The following is a 22,017-nucleotide window of genomic DNA, read 5'->3' as shown; positions in this document are numbered from 1 at the left end:
TTATGCGGAAGAAATTGTTTATTTGCATGATGAACATTAGACTGGACACCATTTTAACAAAATGTAAAAAAAAAAGAAAAGTGCATACACATGAACATTGGCATTGTACAGTACAGTACAGAAAAGTAAAAATAAAATCATTAAAAAAACAACAAAAATACTCCCAGGAAGGTTTTATATTTTCTTCATTTTCCATTCATCACAACCTCACATGCTTCAGAGTAGACTTGTGCTCCGTTAAGTACATTCAGTAAATATCAGACCCTTTTAAATTATATTATGCTTAATGTCCTGAAAGCTTTCTTAACTACGATTGTCTTGTTGCTGTCTGCTACCTGCCTGGGACTTATGAACTAAAAAACTTTCAGCCATTTTTAAAGGGGCCTGAAATATTTGCCCAAAGTAGAATTTAACTAAAGTCATTTTGCTTTAATTTGAACACAAAAACTTATGAAAGCTTCTCAATACACTGTAGCATTATCAATATTTTTCTTCATATTGACCACGTCTGCAAGCTGATGTACTCAAATAGCAAATTGTACCATAGAGGAAAGATATGTACAGACTGGTAAATGTCAAAAGACAAATGCATCCTGTTTCATATTCTGATGCAAGTAACAGTTCTCATTCCAGCAAATAAGGTTCTTCTATCAGTTTTGGAACCAATATAATGTACCACAAGTCTCAACAATATCAAACAAATACAGTATTATTATATGCTATTAATAAACGGAAGTCCATCAAGTATATGTGTATGAGGGAGAGGAGGCTGTGGTGGATGAGCTATGTGTGTTTGCATACAATATACTGTATTATGTGCCACGTTAAACATAGCAAAAAGCATTATTACTAGGAGGGTAAGAAAAGTACAAAAAGCCAGACCACCAACACACTCACAGAAGCTCTGCAAAGGCTGTTATGCTTTACAATAGAGCAACGGCCAAAGTTAAGGCACTTAAATACAAAGCAAATTCAAATCACGAAGCAAACAACCAAATGTAGTGTGGCGGTCCAGAGAAACAAGGATTTTACATCTCAGGTAAGGATCAAATTAAGGAGTTGTTTGATACAATCTTAACTTAAAATGATTAATTGCCTAATTTGTCTACAACGCAAGATTTATTAGTTTAACAACAAAGGCTGTAACATTGTAAGATGTCTACATATTTTCGGGCATATGCTTGAGGTGGGTTTCTTGCCTGGGGAATATGCAGTTGATAAATTGAGTTTTTTGTAACATGCTATTTACCTAAACTCAACTAACTTATCAAAGGAAAATAAAAGAAATAATAAGAAGCAATTTATAAAATGACAAAACGCATGAATCAACTAAAATAAATAAATACTGTACTGACACCAAATTGTACATGCACTCCACTCTCCTAGGTGAAAGTACTTATTCAACTCATACCTGTAAATCCTCAGGCAGACTTTGTGGCATTAATGCTCAAACAGAAAAAGAAAGAGAGAAAAAGAAAAAAAAAATGTGTGTCTTATAATATTGCAGCCTCTTTAGTGAAACTGAGACATTCATACTTGCTCTCTTGCCAACAGAAAATGAAGTTACAAACAGTATTTGGCTAGTTAGCTATGCTAAGTATAAAAAGGAGTCACTGTTTTGGGGTGGCAAGGGTCGTTCAATGTGTTCCAATCTGAAACTTTGCCAGTAGATATCACTAAATATCACACATTGCTTCTTTCAATAAATAAGCTCAGTTTATGAACTGAAGAAGTAAAGGTGCCCACCCCTTTATTTATTTATTTTTTATTCTAGGCTAAGCTAACTGGGTGGTGATTATAGTCTCATTTTAGCACAGGCAAAGGTAAAGCTATAATCATTAGCCTGTTAGCTTAGCCTAGCATAAAGACAGTTTACTAGTATGCTATAGACTTCTATAGTTCATAAATATGTTATATATCTTTCTTCAGTGTCCAAAAAGGAAAAGGGAAAAGGTTTTAGTGACTTCTAGTGGCAAGTGAATATCAATATGCATGTTACTAAATCTTGCACATAGCTCCATTAAAGAAATGAAATAACATGTTCATGAACTGTAGAAGTGACAGTGTTTCCAGTCTTTATGCTAAGCTAACTGCTTGGTAATTACAGGTTAATTTCAGCACAGACCAAAAAGTGATGTCAATCTTTTTTATCCAACTTCTGAAAAGTTGAAGAATATTGTTTCCCCATTGTTTAACATTTCAGTCATTAACAGTTTTGCAACTCCGACATTTTTTTAATTTCAATTTATTTTAGTCCTAAATCTCTGAATGTGTGTAGTATCAGCAGCTTTGTTATGTGTTATGCAATGTTCAAACAGACGAAAGCTTTTATGGAAAACCAAATATTTTTAATCTAATTTCTAGAGTAATCCTGCTGCACTCTCATATAAAGGAACTGAAGAGACACACAATGTAACATTTTCTACTAAACTAAAGGATGAAAAACTAAATTGACAAAAATATAGAAACACTATCATTAAGATTTGCATTCATTCTTTGCACAGTTTTCTTTTTCACCTGAAGTGCACAAAACACAGTAATATAAACTTTCTTGTGCTTTTCCTGCTTGCAAACAGGCATCAATCAATGACATTTAAGCACACCCAGCGTGCCATAAAAGAATACATTATCAGCCAAACAGAAAAAAACCTGCAGAGTAACACCTTGTGGCACAGCAACCTGGTAATAACTTGTTTAAAAATATGCCTCAGGCAATTGGGACATGCAAACATATTCAAATGTATAAATAAAATTAAATAAAATGTATGAATGATTATATGGATTTTAAAACCAGCTGTGTAGATAACCAGCAGTTGTTGCTTTTAGATATTTAATATTAAGGAAATCAAGGCTTGCAAACTAATATTTTCCAACATTTTTTTTCTAAGTTGTCTTTTGTTTCACAATTGTTATCAACAGATTTTACAGCTGTTGACTCTTATCCATCTGGTGGTTATTGAATCAAATAAATCAAATAAACCATGGTATACAAAGATCGATTCTACTGGTGGCTGGAAGCAAATAATTTAATCACTTCTTTAAAATGTGGTGTAGACATTTTATTGTCTCTCAATTTATGGGTTAGTGTGCTCTAAATAATTAAAATTAAATGTTTATTAGATGTATGTATTGAACACATCTGTGCACCAAGTAAATAAATACTAGAGTTGTGCTTAGAAGCTAAATCTATATTTACATTTTTAAACATTTGCAAATATAAGGGAAAATGCCTTAGAGGGTTTTTTTTTGTTTTGTTTTGTTTTACAAAAAGTTAAGAAAAACTAAATGGCTGAGTTATGTTGATCACAGAAGCCTTTGATATAAACAACTACCCAAATGCAGAACGGGTACAAACAGCACGTTATGGCTTTGGTCGCTTTGCAAATTATTTCACTGTGGGTTAAGTTTACATGCTTATGTATGATTATTGTAGCATCTTCCAATATTCCTTTCATCCATCATTCTTTCAGGTGCAAGAAAAGCAAAAAATATTGAAATCCTTCTGATGAATTGCTGCATGTTTTGTTATTACAAATTTAATCTAAGCCAATAATCAAATGCTAAAACCTTTAGTATGCCAAATATTTAATATATTATATATATATAAAATAAAAAGGTGCAAATTATTGATAGCTTCGACACATGTTGAATGTGTTTTGTAATACAACACTCATGCATGAGCTAAACTGAGTTCTAGTAAGTACATGATTACATTAGCTTTAATAGAGTTCAGGTTGAACCAACCACTTAGCACAGAGAACAAAACAGTCTTTGACCAAAACAGTCTGAAATGCTTGTGGTCTGAGGTATGACTCTTACAAAGAGACATAAAAACTGTCACATATGGCAATGTCCTTTTTTTTTTAGTTATATTAACTGTATATATAAATAATTATTATTTAACATCAAATGCCCCGTGCTGATGCAAAAAAAAGGAGTGAAGCGGCTGGTAATGTGAGAATATAGTGGATGGAGTTGTTGAGTTGAACTGAAAACATACAGCAAACTGACGAGAGCATATCATTTCAGTTTTTTTTTAACTTTTAATCAACATTAATGTGCTAAGTGGAGCACTCTGTGGAATCAGACAAAAACAACATAAGATTCAGCAAACCACTGCCTTGCCAAACCTGTCTGTTGAAGATAAGACTGCATTCCCACTGGGATGTGGGGAAGCGTGCCTCTGTTATATTTGAGGAGCAGTTAAAGAGCATCCAGGCTTTTAAACGCATGGTTAAAAAACAAGCAGCTCCACCTAGATCTAAATTCCAGATGTGCATGGCAAGAACTCTGTAAATGTGCAGAGAGCTGTCGTAGCCTTAGAAAATAAAGCTATGAGGCTTGGATGTTACAGAAGTCAGCACGCCTCATTATGTCTGATATGACACTGGAGAAGTGGATATTGTATGTTTCACAGCCATCATAGTGGTTGAGGCAGTGGTAAGCCACCTCTTCCATCAAGTCGATGCAGGAGTTGCTGTATCAAGGCAGGGGCCCCACCGGAAGCTGGCCCTCCATGGTCATGCTGGGCAGCTTCTCAAGCTGCTCTGCTCTCTGTCGCATCAACTCAAGACCAAATTGTATCCCAAGTCCTGGCATTTGTAGCTGGACCAGAGTCTGCTGCTGGAGTTCCACTCTATCGCCATGTTGCAGTTTTAACCCCTCAGCATCAGTAATGTTGATGGACTCAGCACTACGTCTTAACATCTCTTCCCGAATGTCTCCACCCTGCAGTATGTACATGTCCTCTGTATCCTCACAGTTCATGGGTGAGAAAGGTTTCTGGTGATTGGTCTGAGGGGCAGATATGTCACCAAGGGTGCAGGTGGCACAGTGGTAGAGATGAGTGCAGGGCTGGACTAGGTTAGGTGGGACGACTGCAGAAGTTGGCAAAGACTGAAGAACTGAGGTGGAGGAAAAATGTGTCCCTGGTGGATCTATGCAAATGGAGGGAACAGTGCAGTGGCGGGAGGGGTTAAGGCGATGGGAACGGCCTCCTGCTGGACGGTCGCAGCGCCGTCCTTGCGGTAGACGCATGCAGTCTTTACATGACTGATAGGAGGGCTTCACTTTTAAAGGGTTCCCTGTACTAGTACTGTCCTAAACAGACCAAAAATGGAACAGATAAAGTGTATGGTCAGTGGTATACAGGATCATTAAAATTCAGTTTATTGCATAATATTTAACTCTGACATGAAAAACAGCTTTAAATATGTGATTTTACCAAGTTATATTTTCTTAACTCACGTCAAACGCTGCAGGGCAGCTACGCTTGGCAGCTAAGCGGTTGCTGTTGTTGGTGTTCAGGTTCGCTAAACCCAACCGGCTCTCCTCACTCCTTTCAGCTTCATCACCTTCCTTCCTTCCATCTGAATTTCCAGGCGTTTGTGCCAAGGCTGCCATCTCAGCTTCTTCTTTCTTGGCCTCCTCTTCATCCTCTTCCTCCAAAGTACTGAACTCCAGCCTCAGTCTCATGTCCTCCATGGGATCAAGGCGCCCACAGGTTTGAGCTGCTGTGCCCTCACCAGGTAGGGTTAGGTGGGCCATGGGGAAACCCTCATCCTCCAATAGAGCATCTCTCTCCACATCTTCAATCTCAATGAAAACCCTCTCCATTCCTAGCAGAGGGGGTCCCCGCACTGGAGTGGAGGGCTCACTGTCGAGTGCAGAGTCTGACAAACGTCTGAAGTAATAGTTATAGTTAAGGGAGTCTAGCGGTTCCATTTCCAGACCCCTGCAGGGAGAAGCCCCACAGCCTCCCCAGGCTTCATCCTCTCTGGATACTGGTGTCTCTTCTCCACCAGTGCAGTGACCAGATGCTTCATCTGATCCCTCGTCATCAGTGCCAGGCCTCCACAGCTTGTTGTGACGCTGTTTACTGTGGGTACAAAAAACACCTTGGTGTGTGTGGGAAAAAAAACTGAGAAATGCACAAAAAGTTTCACAAAGTACAATCATTGTTTGTTAAAACAAGTTTTATAAAGAGCAGCTTTGACATCACCTGAACCAAAGAACAATTACAAAATCACTTAGGTGAGAAACCTGATCATAACAGTAGACTCGCCTACCTGGCATCCAGGATTCCTTCATATTCTGCCAGTTGTCTCATGAAACCAGCGTTTGGTTGAGCTATACTCCGCTTCTGTTTGACAAAGTTGTAGGCTTTCTCCAGGGGCCAGCCATACTCCTTCATTGCATAGGCAATAACTGTAGAGGCAGACCGGCTCACCCCCATCTTACAGTGCACCAGGCACTTGGAATTATTATTCCTGTTAGACAAATTAAAAAAGTGTAACAGAGAACCATTTAAAACAATGAAAGATAAACTATGCCATACAGAGGTTTTGTTTTGTTTTACAATCATTTAAGGAAAAGATAAATGACTGAGTATATGTATTGGACACAGTTTTCTGAATTCTTCCACAGAATATGCTGCATCCGTTATATCTTTCAGACTCAGTGGTGAGAGCTACGCTTCTCCAAATATAGATTCCTACAGCTAATTTTTAAACAATACATTATAGCAGCTTCTGATGTTTAACTGCACAGATCTTTCATTTTAACTGTACCATGGGTCCTGCATCATCCCAAGCCTGAACAACCTAAGCAAGCAAGATGAAGGGGAGGAACAGAAAGAAAAAAATATTTTCTTTTTGCTAAATACTTTGTATTCACCAAATTATCTTGTGTGATTACGGTCTTAGTATTTTGGGAAGATGCAGGATGATGTGAGTCAACTCCCTTTGTTAAAAGCATTTGCTGCAGCACAGCTCTGCTGTTCAACACCCAAATCAAACACTTCTTAAATATCAACCTGAAATAAAACTAATGTTAATTTTTCTTTTTTATCCTGTCTTATGCAACCCAAAAGCACAAGAGCAGTGATTTGCTTTCACACGCAGTCATACTTGGCTTTGACAATGAAGTTGTAGGTGTCGTTCCAGTGGGCGAGCAGGTCAGTTGCCTCCTCATCGTACACACGGACATTGTGATAGGAAAACATCCCTGGGAAGAAGTTGTCGATCTCTCTGGTAACATTCAGAATGTAACTGACCCTGCAACAAAAAGAAATAAGGCAACTGCTTTCTTTAACTGTTACATAATGTGAAATTAGTCTCATTTGCTGTTGTACTGATTGCATTACACCCTGAAAGCCATGCAGAGACATGTGCCTATGTTTTGAACAGGTATTTTATGCTCTGCCTGCCAAAGACTAAACTGTAAAATTGAAATATGTTATTGGATTTGCTCAATACAGTGCTGCTTTAGAATTTGTATGTAACCCAACATTGCCTTTTTGTCAGGACTTGGATTCATTTGACATGCGTTATTTGAGCACCAAAGATCACAAAGTATGAAAAAATTTTAAGCTAAATTTTGCATCCAGTATTAAAGACATCAGTTGCTTTAAATTTTGTACCAACATAATTTTTCTAATCCAAGGGGGGACAGATCAGTGCATCAAGGTGTATCTATCCAAAACAAATAATGCACACATGCTATATTTAATCAATACTGTAACACTATGAAATATTTTGGATTTACCCAATATTTATTGTCTGTTAATAGTGAGAAGAGCTCACCCGCAGTCACGTAGTTCTTCAAGATTGGAAGCATTCCACTCAGAGCCCTAGAGTGGAAAAAAAAACACAAAAACGTCCTTAGAAAAATCCATTAGTTCATTTTGTAGCCATTTTAATGCCTTAATCAGTCCATGCTGGTATTAAGAAAGATGCAGGATAAACCCTGGTCACTACTCCATCACATAATAAAACATAACAGTTCACTCATATAAGTCCAATTTAAAACCTCCTATGAGCCTAAAATATATCTTCTTGCTATTTGGGAAGAGCATCTGGAAAACTGGATCATGGCACATACCAGTAAACCAAAACAAGTGTGGAGGAAAAAAACAAAAACAAAACAAAACATAAGTATCAGACAAAAAACAACAACAAAAAAAAACAAAAAACAAAACACAAAAACATTCAGGCAGCAGATATGCTGAAAATTTATTTCAGCATATCCAAGTTCAAAAGTAAATTAATAATTATTTTACTGTAACTTAACATTTAGAAATTTTGATCAATCTGTAAATTCACAGTAAATGGCCTGAGAGAAACTGAATATATCTTAAAACAAACAAACAAACAAACAAACAAAAAAAGAATTTTTGATTGATCATAAAGGTAGCAGAGAACAAAACAGCAAAGAAAAAAAGTGACTCACCAAATAAACATGGTCAAAGATAAGTGTGGCCTTATCCATTTGTCCCAGGATTAAAAGCATCTCATTGTCTATGAACTCCTTGTATTCTTTAAGGTTACAGCTCATGTGCTGCTCCAGCTCGTTTCGGATCTGAGGAAGAATAATTATTATAATTTCAGTTTTTCTAAAATGAGGCTTAAGCAGGCACCTCTTACAAGTGAAATAGATGTAGTTTTGTTCTGAGCTTCTCATTCTTTTTGTTAATCTATGCAAAATGCAATAAATGTGTTCATAAACACGACTCAAAAGCAGTGAAGGTTTTTAAAATGCATTTCTGTTCAAGAAAACTATTACTATATATATCTGAACCATAAAAAATATCTGAATCTTTATATAAAATTGTGATAAAACTAAAAGCTCCACAAGCTGTTCAGCTGTTGATGGACTGACCTCCTTTGAGGTGATGTTCTCCAGATCTTGAAACATCATGATGTTGCGAAGTTTGGCTTTAATGACGCACTCGGTTCTTTCGCGCTCTGTTGGCCTGCAAAAAGTGAGCCAGTACATCCGTGAAACTTGCTGAATTAAAAACATCTCAACAGTGAATTAAGTTTCCGTTAATGATGACAAAATGGGCAGCAGAAGCTTCAAAATCTCCTATCCTCATCCATAACATAGGCAACCCGAGCATGTCATAACCCAGCTGGTCTGTTTGGTCACATGAGATAAAGTTTGAAATCAGATTGAAAGTACTTGCTCAAATCATTTCCCAAAATAAGATTATTACACAAGCTGGAAGTACAATAACACCCAAAAGTAATGCTAATATGTCACACTTCAGTAGGAGCCTTGTGGGGTCTCACCGGTCGACAAACATGGTGGGAGAATCAGACCGGGTGGTCTCCAGATCGGTCATAGCATTCCACTCATTGATGAAGCTTTGCTCTGAGGTGATGCAGCTCTCATAGAAGGCCATCCATGTAAGAGCAATGCCCCCTGGGAAGTAGTTGAAGCGGCGCGATACCTCACATGCTTTATGGAGGACCTGCAGGGCAGACCTGCAGGAATACATGTTTGTACTATTGTCAATGTGCAATGTGATAAAGCAGAGTGGGGGAAAAAAACCTGCTCTGGGGGGGAAAAAAACAAACTGTGTGGTAACTCTGATAAATGACCAGTAGGTGGCACATGAGTGCTTTTTCTTTTAAATTCTCAATGTATGTTAACTGAGAATGAAGGAGTAAATGATCTTGCAAAATGTACTCTTAGAGAGATGACACATTAACACAAGGTCTATTCATGTGTTTGTGTGCTGTGAACTGTTCCCAGTTCAGCTGTAATTCTATGAGGTTAACGGGACAAGAATGAATAAAATTTGCCCAGCTGCTGCGACACTAACAAAATACATGATGTACACGAGTATCAGGGAAAATGACTAATTTTAGCAACAAGGACACTGGATTGATGTCCATCTTTTTAGTGAAAATGAATCCATGAGGATGATAAAAATTTGTCTCTCACAAACAGTGTATTACTACTCATTATAAACTCAAAGAACTTACTCACCACATGGCCTGCACAGATACAGGCTTGAAGACATGTGACCGCCCTGCTGTGTTCACACTGAAGCCTCTGGTGAAGAAGATGAGGAAGAAGAGGAGATAGGGGATCAGTTTAGGCTGAGATAGAGGTAAAGAGCATTGAGGGGGATATAAACAAGCACTGGATGAGGCTCAGTGATGGGACTATTCAGTGCGCTAAACAGTGGAACATTCCTCTGACATACAGAGACAATGTTAACAGGTCAGCAAGAACTGCCCTCCCGCAGAGAAATATGAGTGTAATTCAGTTCTCTGCCACTTGGGGGCAGTAAAGCCTACAATAAAGAGTAGCTTATTATGAGAAACATTTGAGGCTCCTCTATCACACAGAAGGATTCTTTAAAGTGTTTGTGCTTGATATAATCAACTTATTGATTTTAGTTTTGATTGTCACAATGTTTTATGTTGGGACTAACTGAAACTTACCCATCACCATCCAAATGTATGTTGGTGTCACTCCACAGTGGCAGCACCATCCCAATAGAACAGTTTTTACTAGAGATAAAAATAAATAAATAAATAAATTCTATTATTATTGTTTTTTTAAACAAATCACATAAATTGATTAAAAATAGAAGGAATGCATGTTTACAGAAAGATTATACCTGTCCTTGTCTGTAAAGTCCATTCCTAAAACAATATTTTCTTCTGTATCTTGGTGGCCGTTGGTATAGATGACAACCATGTAACGTACTCGATCTGACCGTACACTCTCTAACCGCACAGCCTGTGAAACAAAAAGAGTTAAAAAAAAATTTTAATTGCACTAATACCATGAACGTATTGTGTGTTTTGCTGCATGAAAACACAAAATGTGGCCACATTCTGCTTCTTGAACCACTCCTGCCTTCTGATTTGATGCCTAAAACCTGGTGTTTTAGGCATTAAATCAAATGTGTTTCAGCACAGATGTCAGGTAAAGTGAACACAGTGAAACTTTATTGTCGACAGATAAACATAAAAACGACCTTCCAGTTAGACTGGACAGTAAAGGCGAATTAACAAGCCACAAAACACATGAAATAACCCAATAAATATGAGAATCAACACATTCCTATCAAGACTAATTTTAGTTCAACTCAAATGTAAAAGGACAGTTGAATAACTTGAAAGTGGCTTTGCAGCAAAAGACTGCAGTATATGTTTTATCAAACCATTACTAGGTTTATGTTGTGACTTTCAGAAAAAAAGGACAATTATTAATTAGGCGGTAAATTAATAGCATAAATGATGAGAAAGTGTACAATAATGAGCAGATCAGAGCATCTTTATACTGACCAGCTTGATGCGATCTTCAGTCCGGAGAATCTTAAACATGACCTGCAGGTGCTGAGGTAAGTCACCTGGAAGTGAACCAATTACACTGCTCAGATGACTGACATAATAAATGTGCAGTGAACCTGATATAGATTAGCTTTTTAAATCAACAAGTTGTTTATAAACTGACAACTGAACCAAAGTCCAGTAACTAAATCAACTCGTGACTTTCTCTGTCTTTGTTCTCAAATGGTTTCAGACTCAAAGAGGACACATTATTGTAGGTGAAAGTAAAAAATCTGACAAAAATGTATTTCAATCAGACCGTATATTTTCCACTACAATAATAAATAATAATAAAGTACTTTAATTCAGCAATGGCAAAAAAAATTAGCACAATAGATGCATCCTGACAGAGCTAGTTAATGTCCTCAGTATTATTATAGGTAGTTGGATAAAAAACTTAAATGCAAATCTGCAACTTCCTCTGTCTCATTCACCGTTGTCAACGGAGTATTTATTATGTAATTTTAGTTCTAAAACATATTTTCTAACCTCATACTCACACAGTTTGCACACATTTCTTTAAATCCTTTGAACAATCTGTCTTAGATGACTAAAAGGATTTCCAGACCAAACAAAGAAATGGTTCCGCACACAGTTCACAATAAATCCAGACAAACCCACAGAGAGAAAAGCTGCAGCAAAAACAATCTAGCTTTTGTCTGAACCTCATCTGCCTAGAGAACGGGAGCTAAAGAGTGAGAAACAAAGCTTTTTGTGTGTTTGTGTCTGTTCCTACCTGCGTGTTTGTGGTGAGTTGGAGTTTTTGGTTCTTGTGCATTGCCGCCCTGCTGGAGGAAGAGTGCAGCTCCTTTAACCATGAAGAAGCTCTCACTGAGGCTAGAAAGAAGAAAAAATGCAAAAGAAAAAGAAAAAGCTCAGTGATACTGAGGTCTTGACAAGAGTACGTTCGATTTATTAGTTCAACATTTTTTTTTTTTTTGCTTTATTCCGACCTCTAAAATCCAAACAGAAAGCAAGGTAAACAACCATCTTCACCAAGTCAGTAATGATGTTGGTTACCTTTTTCATTTCAGAAGGGATTGAGAATTTACCATCCAGTTTCGTAATGCAAAGAATCTCAATGGGGTTCAGATCTGGACTCTGTGCTGGTCTATCCATGTGTGAAAAATGATGTCTCATACTCCCTAAACCACTGTTTCACAATTTGAGCCTGATGAATCCTGGCATTATTGTCTTGGAATATAGCCATGCCATCAAAGAAGATGGAATAACCTGCTCATTCAGTATATTCAGGTATTAGCTGACCTCATTCTTTGGGCTTATAACGTTGCAGAACTTAGACATGACTAACTGCAGCAACCCCAGATCATAGCACTGCCCCCACAGGCTTGTACAGTAGGCACTAGGCATGATGGCTGCATCACTTCATCTGCCTTTTTTACTTACCCTGATGCTACCATCACTTTGGAACAGGGTCATTCTCAGACTCATCAGACCACATGACCTTCTTCCATTGCTCTAGTGTCCAATCTTTATGCTCCCTAGCAAACTGAAGCCTTTTTCTCTGGCTAAACTTACTGATTAGTGGTTTTCTTATGGCTACACAGCTGTTCAGTCCCAATCCCTTGAGATCACTTTACATTGTGCATGTGGAAATGTTCTCTTTTTTGATATTAAACATAGCCCTGAGCTGTTTTTTCTTCGATTTGATTTCACCAAACATTTAAGTGATCACTGATCACCATCATTCAGGATTTTTTTCCAACCAGTTTTCTTTAATATGAGGTTTTAACCCCAACTTTAACAGTTTCTGTAATGTCCTTACATGTTTCCTCTGCTTGATGCATGCCAATATTTTGACCCTTCCTAAACAGATTGAACTCTCTTCCACGACCACGGGACATTTTTTTTTACATGGTTGCTACTCATTGCATCAGTTGGGCTTAAATAATTTGTTTCCAGCTGAAAGATAATCACCCATGCAGTAATTATCCGATAGGAGGCTCGTACCTATTTGCTTGGTTAAATCCAGGTGGTGACTTTTGTTCTTTTTTGGCCAGGCAGTATAATAATAATAACAATAATAATAATAATTAAAGCCGCAAGCGGCATCCATCGGGTCCGAGCTGCCTGGACCCCGCCACCCGATGTTGCCATGACAACAGGTGGTGTAATGCGTTAAGGACCCAACCTGTATGAATCCTGTCAAGTTTGGTGCAGATCCCACGTATTCCTATGGAGATATAAGCAAACCGTGTTTCATGGCGAGAAGGCATTTTTCCGTCGGTTGCCACGGTTACACGCTTTTTCCTATTAGAAAGATTTGAGGAGCGTTTGGTCCCCAACTTGTCAGGAAGCTTCCCACCAAGTTTGGAGTCAGTCGCACTAATCCCCTCAGACTAGTTCGTTAAAATGGGAGTGAAATCCAAGATGGCAGGCAGTGCGTTGCCATGGCAACAGGTGTTCGATTGACATCAATGCTGGACTTGGGTTGTCACAAGTATGAATCCTGTCAAGTTTGGTGCAGATCCCATCTATTTCCATGGAGATATGAGCAAACCGTGTTTCATGGCGAGGTCATTTTACGTCAGTTGCCACGGTAACACGCTTTCTGCTATTAGAAAGATTTGAATAGCGTTTGGTCCCCAACTTGTCAGGAAGCTTCCCACCAAGTTTGGAGTCAGTCGCACGAATCCCCTCAGACTAGTTCGTTCAAATGGCAGTGAAATCCAAGATGGTGGGCACCTCGTTGCCATGGCAACAGGTGTTTGATTGACTTCTTTGCTGGACTTTGGGTGTCACAAGTATGAATACTGTCAAGTTTGGTGCAGATCCCACGTATTTCTATGGAGATATGAGCAAACCGTGTTTCATGGCGAGAAGGCGTTTTTCCGTCGGTTGCCACGGTAACACGTTTCCTGCTATTAGAAAGATTTGAATAATTTTTGGTCCCCAACTTGTCAGGAAGCTTCCCACCAAGTTTGGAGTCAGTCGCACGAATCTCCTCAGACTAGTTCGTTCAAATACGATGTGTGTAAAGTGCAAAAAATGGGAAAAAAATGGCCGCACACGCCAAGATGGCGGGCACCCCGTTGTCATGGCAACAGGTGTTAGATTGACTTTTTTGCTTGACTCGGGGTGTTACACGTGTGTGCCGAGTTTCGTCTTCCTACGTCGAAGTACACTTTTTGGACCCCATTGACTGGGGTATTTTTGGGGTGTCTAGGTGGCGCTGTTGAGCCACTTTCTAATTGAAGTGTATGCGGACCTTAGAATATCGAAATTTTCGCCGGGCTTGACGTGTGTGCCAAGTTTCACAACTTTTCATGGGCGTTTAGGGGGTCAAATTTGGCGTCGATGTGCTTAGAACGAGAAAAATAAACATTTCAGGAACAATAGGGCCTTGCCATACTTTGTATGGCTCGGACCCTAATTAAAGCCGCAAGCGGCATCCATCGGGTCCGAACTGCCTGGACCCCGCCACCCGATGTTGCCATGACAACAGGTGGTGTAATGCGTTAAGGACCCAACAAGTATGAATCCTGTCAAGTTTGGTGCAGTTCCCATTTATTCCTGTGGAGATATAAGCAAACCGTGTTTCATGGCGAGAAGGCGTTTTCCATCGGTTGCCACGGTAACAGGCTTTCTCCTATTAGAAAGATTTGAATAGCGTTTGGTCCCCAACTTGTCAGCAAGCTTCCCACCAAGTTTGGAGTCAATCGCACGAAGCCCCTCAGACTAGTTCGTTCAAATACGATGTGTGTAAAGTGCAAAAAATGGAAAAAAAATGGCCGAACACGCCAAGATGGCGGGCACCCCGTTGCCATGGCAACAGGTGTTAGATTGACTTTTTTGCTCGACTCGGGGTGTTACACGTGTGTGCCGAGTTTCACAACTTTTCATGGGGGTTTAGGGGGTCAAATTTGGGGTCGAAACGCTTAGAAGAATAAACATTTCAGGAACAATAGGGCCCTGCCATACTTTGTATGGCTCGGACCCTAATAATTTAAACATTTGCAGTGTGGACTGTTATTTTATTATTTATCTTTATTATTATTTTGTTTTCTAAAAAATTTAATTAAATAAAAACCAGTAGACAAGTCCTGCCTCAGGATATTTACATAGAATAGAAAAATGACAATGGGCACAGCAGATTCAGGTAAAGGGAAGATTGGTGAGATTGTTTTTCTTGAGTTAACTGCACTTGTTAGTGTGAGTGCAATAACATAGAATCTAACATAGAAGTCAGGGGGTGGCCATCCCCCTACATTAATAGACATCAGTATTTGACAGTAAGCCAGGACGGATCAGCCAGCGACAGCTTCATGTATGCAGGTTTCATTTTCAGTCTAGGTGCAGAGGTGAATATATGCTGCAGCTGGGAGAAACTGACAGATAAAGTCGCTAATTACTCATTTAACAAAATAAATAAAAATAAGGAGTTGCTAGAAGTATAGTAGAGTCACTAAGTTGGCAACACTGCAAGTTACCAGCTTTTTCCTTACTTGCACAGGTCAACGTGCAGTGAAAAATTAGGTGCACCACTCCAATTTTACTTGCACATGCATGCAGTATTTCAATCCCTGTAGAAGCCAGTCTAACTTCTTGTCCAAAAATATAAACATAAAGAAGGTTTTCTTCCAAATCAGAAGAATCCTGATCCAGCATGTTTACTAGCTCCACATTTTGTAGCAGGATGATAGCACGCTTCATTTGACCGGGAGTGCTGACCTTTCATAGATCACTCGTTACACCACACCTACTCCACCCTGTATTGAATGAAACGCTTCTGAATTAAAACTTTAATATGAGGGTTGCTGAAGAAAAGCTTTGGTGTGTCTTCTCACACAGAATAATTCCTCCTTTAAGTCCTTATTCAATAGAAACACACAAAGGATAGTGTGACTTAGCAGTACCATTATCATAAAAAAGAAAATTCATATAATAGCAAATAATATATAATAATATGTAATAATATACATTATATATTAATATGATATATAAAATATCAAATTCAAAGTATCCAAATTCAAATATCAAAGTCCAATGCAAGAAAGAAAAGTACATCAGTACCTCACTGGAAATACATTCATTCCCTCAGTGAAATCATGTAATGTTGCACATTAAAATGTATACAAACCAATAAGTTAGTTTAAGGCTAACTTATTTGGAAAATACAGTTGGCAGGCTAGCGAACGAAATAAAGGGAATAAAATAGCTTTGTCCATCAACAAACGTTAACAATATTATCTGTATTCACTTACAAATTGACTAGAATACTCAAAGAAAAATGTTTTCTGGCCATAAAGAAGACCATGAAAAACTTCTTAACGTCTATATTCTGTCTAAACTGACTACGGAACGACTGAAGGGACAAAACACACTGGTTCACAGCAAAAAATTTCCCCACTAGAAGGCTGCTTAACCAGAACGTCACAGTATAGTAAGGATGTTTCTTGATTTTTCCCGGCAATGGAAGAATAAAGTTTAATAATGAAGATGAAAACAACATCATTGTTTACATGTTTATGATGGTTGTCAATATCAGGACATTCAGACTGATTTCTGAAATCATTATAAACAGGGAGTTCATAATAACTGGATTGTTTGGATTCATTGAAGAAAGTTGCAATATGCAGTAATAAAGAAAATTGATGCAACACATTGTGATGCATCGTTGAATTGAATTGAATCATAATCATCAAATTGTGACACCAGTGAAGATGCACAGCCGGAATAGAAACCCACTATTTAATAATATAATTATTTTTGTTAGTGTTACGCTCAATCATGAGGAAAATCATCATTCATTTGTTGCCAAAGCTCAAGCGTTAAGATGCAGCTGACTGTATGCATGCTTTCAAATCTGAGATTAAAACACATAAGATGGGAAATTAAATTAATAACACATTTCCACATCCCGTACCTCAACTACATTCAGTTTCTCTAAATCTTAAAAGTTCTTTAAGAGGGTCTGCTCTGAGAACTTACATGCGAAAGAGCTCCGTCTGAGTCAAAGCAGCTTTCTCCACAAAGTGAGGCAGCATGGCCAACATGGCTCAATGTGAAGTTTCACAACTAGATGCATCCTGCTGATTTTAGTATTTACAGCTCAGAGTAAACCGTCATCCAAAAAGGCCCTTCTTGCTAACACCCTCAGGTCCAACTTTTCCAGCTGCATTTTCTCTGAACGCAGCCTATTTTGGTTCAACTTGTCTAGTCTCGGTCTGTCTTTTCCTCCCACAGCTTTCAGTCCACCTCAATCCTTGAAGCTTGCACGTCTGAAGTGCTTGGTCTGCTCAGAATCAGCTCCAGTTCTCCTCTTCACAGCACGTGATTCAGCAATCAGCTCTCCCTATGCGACACTCCGCAACAATGCCATCATTCATGCATTCGTGCAGGCGGTGGGAATGCTACTTGGCAGCAGGCTCATGTTTGACATACAGAATCCTAAATCAAGATTCCACACCAATGGATCACAAAGCATGACACGGCCGTTTCAGCTGTGGCAAACTCACATACACAATCAGAACAAAGACAGAGTCTGTGCCAAAGCTTTGCTGACTCTTGCCATTATTTTATGACGTCGAGTTGGTCAAAGAAGAGCTTTGTGACTGAGCGGGACAAATGTTTATGTACTCTATGTTATGTAACTGAGTACAAGAACCTTATTATTTTTACTCTTGTCACATTAAATAACCTCTTTCATCTCCTTGACAACAGTGAGTCAACGATGAGAATACACTGCCAAACGGATGCTGCCATTAATCCGACACACTGACTCGCAGTGTTGAATCTACAGGAGTGAGAACAGGACAACCAGCTCATCACCTCTTAAAAAAAGTGCTTAATAATGAAGGCAAATTGATTGACAGTCTAATGCCCTGCATGCAAATAATTCTAGATAAAAAAAAACAACAAAAATGCGATTGCAAGGACAAAATCAGATAAATTCTGTTCATGGAAAAAAACAATCAACATGCTGTTTGACGTTCACCATCCTGATGTCTGAAACTTTGTTTAATAATAGAATCATTATATCTAATTGTGCACTAGCATTTGGAAGAAACACAACCAACTAACACATATTCGCAGGTATATAGTGGAAATTTAATGTGGAGTTAAGAGAAAATTAAACATGCTGCATTCATGATAGAATCTATTTATTACATGAAAAAATTTCTCTCTGACCTGCTTATTTTTTTGTCCGTTGCAGAAATTACTGAACTGCTTGAGATAAATTCAAATCAGAGGATATTTTGTTGTCTTCTAAATGAAAATAACACTGAGATTTTTATGTTAGGTCAGTAGGCAACCTTTGGTGGCCTTAATGGTTTGATTTTCCTTTTTGTAATCCTTAAATTTAGTAAAGACATCATAGTCAAGGTTAGGAGGTTGAAATGTTGACACAATTACAGTAAGAAATATGCAATGCCATTACTGAATATAGCACATTATAGAATATACCTGATGAAAAGATTTACTGGACCTCTGTATTTGACTACACATGCTTTAAAATAGTTTAAAATCGGCCAATGAGTAAGTTCACCTTAAGAAATGTGAGGATAGTTTTCCTGTTGCCAAACCTTGAGTTTCTCCTTTGCTGCTGAGCAACTGCTCATTGTAATAAAAAACTTTTAATCAGACCGGATGTCTGAAGTACATTTCTACCTGACTGTCACAAGATTTTTCTGAGCTCCACTGTGTCCCATTTCTGTCAGTGATCCTGAAGGTCTTTCTATAACTTGACGGAAGTTTATCTGTGCCTAATTGAATTTATAAGATATCATTACTAAGACATAATTACAGCAGCCTCCATCATTTTAAAATGGAACACAATCAGAAGGACCAACAGATTTCCTAGATCTGGCTGCTTAGCAAAACAGAGATATTATGGAGGAAGGAACTCAGTAATACAGGAAACCAAAGATCTAGTGGTGTGAATTATATCCAGAGCTACTTTGTGAAAATTGGAAAACTTTTCCTAAAACCATCAGCTCAGGATTCCACCAAGCAGAGTTTCCAGGTAGAGTTGCCAGATAGAAACTATTCCTCGCTAAAAGCACATAAAGACTTGCTTAAAATTTTCAGAGCAAGAAAGCTGTCTTATTTGATAAACACAGCTTGAAGACTTTGGTCACTATTACCAATGAATATCAACTCATGAAGCAGACCATCCCTAGATTCAAATATAAGAGTAGGGTCATTCTGTAGGGAGCTGGTAGACCTGATCTTCCTATGAATAAACTGTCAGGTGAATGGGCTATATTGTGCAGAAGCTTCAACTAACACCTCTTTATATGAACTTAATCTTTTTCAGATTTTTATTGACATTTTTAAGGTGCATTTAGATGTGAAAGGGTGGATGGAAATGCACAGGAGAGTTTATAGCCTATTTCAAATCATATCTGATCTGGCAATGATTAAAAAAATGTAACTCACCAGCTGTTTGTAGTCTAGTTTGGCAAACAATATGCACATGATACTGGCTATTGTCTTTCCTGATTTGATATTACGTTACAAACATGAGCAGCATTGCCCAGCTTTTGTTGTATTACTCTTAATTTCTGAGGGGATTTGTAGGTTTAGTCAATCCACCATATAGACACACACACACACACAAAAAAAAAAACAAAACTCAAAACTCCTGAGTGTTTTGAACTTGCTTTGTAATACATCCCTCAGCAGTTTTGATGTATGACAGAACTTAACATGAAACACTGGAGCAAGGAGGGAGATTTGTGTTGTTGCACAATATAAAGTGCACACAGCCCTTGGATGCAAAACAGGATGGACAGCTGCTGTTTATTGTTAACATATGATTTGCTGTTTTTCAGTCTTTTTTTGGTTAGTGTGATTCAGCATTAAAAGCTGCATATTTTAAAAAGATTCATTTTGCATGTCTAGTCAGCAGAGGTGTGCTGACAACAAGCACAAATCAGCTATTTTGTGCTCTTTACGTCTCAGAAACTGCACCAGTTACATAACTGAACTTACTCAAGTGTTAATGGAAAAAAATAGATCAAATAATTTAGAATTCCTCAGCACAAATCTAAAATGTGGTAGTTAAAATGTTATTCATCATATTTGTTGCTCTGCTGACTGACTGATACAGTTCATGTGCTTATTTATTTATAGAGTAGGTAGATAACTAAGCTCTGATCACAAGATATGGATTTTAACCTCAGGTGTGAACAGATAGAGCTGTAACTTGTGATTACACACATGACAATTCCAGGTATGTATAGGGCCTTTGTATATTGTTTTCTCCAAATACATACGTCTTACCTCTGATTATTTTTCCTGTCATCGTCACTTCCGAAATCCTGGAAGACAAACAGAAAGCAAAGACTGTAATTTTCTTAGACAGTAATAGTTGAACACCTTAAAAAAACTGAACAATTGTTCATGAGGAGTTTGAGTCATTAATGTTATCAGAGAAAAACATCACTTCAAGAGAAGGAAGGAGTAAAGCATGCCAGCACCATCTGCTGGTCGGTGTTATTATCCAACCTGCTCTAAATCGTTTGAAGAGATGAGGCTGGATGTTCAGGACACATTCAAACTGCAATAATTCAAACATCACGCCAACTCTTTGTTCCTGCTTACACAATAATGAACCACTGTGCTGAAAGCGATATGGAGGACCCACTCATCTTCAGAAGAGGAATGTCTCACCTCAGTCCAGACAGTCTACTTCAGAACACTTAATCCAGTTTCCAAAAATGAGAAACTGGAGCACTAACACTGATGCTATGATTTCACTGGAATGTAGGACCTAAACCTCAACAAAGTCAGTGTTAGTTCTCATTAGTCTGGAGATGACAGCCAATGCCAATTCTAACTTTATGTTTCATATCACTGGGAAAAAGACTAACACTATGTCTACAGACAGTATGTAACAAACAGACTGTTTCCTGTGTGCTGCAGCATACAGATTGGGTTTAGACTCTGGCAAAAGGCCAGTTGGTCTTTCACAAGACATGTGACAACCCACCATCTCATCATGCAAATCTGCTTTTCGTTTTTCCTGAAATCTCTGGAAGTTCATAAACATTTGACAGAGGACTGCTAAGCCACAGTATACATTAGTCTGTAAGTCATTCTCCTCAATAGTCTCCAAAAACTTGGACCGCATAACTGCAAATGAAATCCCAGTAACAAGGAGGGAGAGCAACCTGAATGCAACGCAGCAAAATGAGCACTTTGTCTTCACAGCTAAACCCAACAGCCCCCCCTCCCCCTCTGCAGGATTTTGTTTACAAATCCGCTGCCACAGTTGCCAAAAAAAAAAAAAAAAAAAAAAAAGGAATGAACTCTGCTGGAACAATGTAACATTAGCCTGTTAAGTTCACAACACGCGAAGATATGGAAGTGAAGTTAATCCTTCTCTGCAAGATAGCAAACACCACCCAGTTTGTATTTGGATCCTGCATGCGTTCCTTGGCGTTTCCTCTTACCGCGTACACAAAGACCCAGCCCCGGCTTTTCCACTCACCTCCCCCGCACTGCTGTTGGACGAGGATGCTGCACTTGGGGTGGGAGAGCGCTGCAGAGTCACCAGAGCCATGGTCGGTGGTCTGCAGCCGTGGAGGTCAGCAGTGGAGAAGGGAGGGGAGGAGGAGCACCTATCCGGGAAGATGCGCCGCTGTGATTGTCTCTGTCACCGGGTAGAAAATGCCTAGTCAGACTCTCCTCCAGCAACACCTGACTCCGCAGCCCCGGCGGTGCTGCCTCTGGGCTCTGCTCCGTGCGTCTTCTGCGGTAACTGGAGTCTTCATGAGCGGAAATTAATGAGAGAGTTTGCCTGTTAGTATCGAACCAGCAGTCCCGGCGATTTCATCTCTGGTGCGCAGACAGACAAACAAAACACGGTGCAGGTTGCAAGCAGGGCAGAAATGACGCGCAGTCTTGCCGGATGATT

General features: G+C 38.7%; 1 protein-coding gene across 1 annotated transcript; it reads right to left on the bottom strand.

Annotated features, from left to right (window-relative positions):
• Nucleotides 1–21,996, bottom strand: ssh1b (slingshot protein phosphatase 1b). The gene is made up of 15 exons (XM_041970757.1): nucleotides 21,592–21,996; nucleotides 20,382–20,419; nucleotides 11,869–11,969; nucleotides 11,088–11,152; nucleotides 10,415–10,536; nucleotides 10,236–10,304; nucleotides 9,775–9,840; nucleotides 9,072–9,266; nucleotides 8,659–8,752; nucleotides 8,230–8,358; nucleotides 7,584–7,630; nucleotides 6,909–7,055; nucleotides 6,069–6,269; nucleotides 5,248–5,878; nucleotides 1–5,100 (listed from the first exon to the last, which is right to left on the bottom strand). Exons 1-15 carry the CDS (start codon nucleotides 21,661–21,663, stop codon nucleotides 4,483–4,485), a joined length of 2,595 nt encoding a protein of 864 aa, XP_041826691.1. The 5' UTR covers nucleotides 21,664–21,996; the 3' UTR covers nucleotides 1–4,482.
• Between the last annotated feature and the right edge of the window lie 21 nt (nucleotides 21,997–22,017).

The sequence above is a fragment of the Melanotaenia boesemani genome, chromosome 19, assembly GCF_017639745.1.
Source record: "Melanotaenia boesemani isolate fMelBoe1 chromosome 19, fMelBoe1.pri, whole genome shotgun sequence".
Lineage (NCBI taxonomy): Eukaryota > Metazoa > Chordata > Actinopteri > Atheriniformes > Melanotaeniidae > Melanotaenia > Melanotaenia boesemani.
This window is presented reverse-complemented; position numbering and strand designations above follow the sequence as displayed.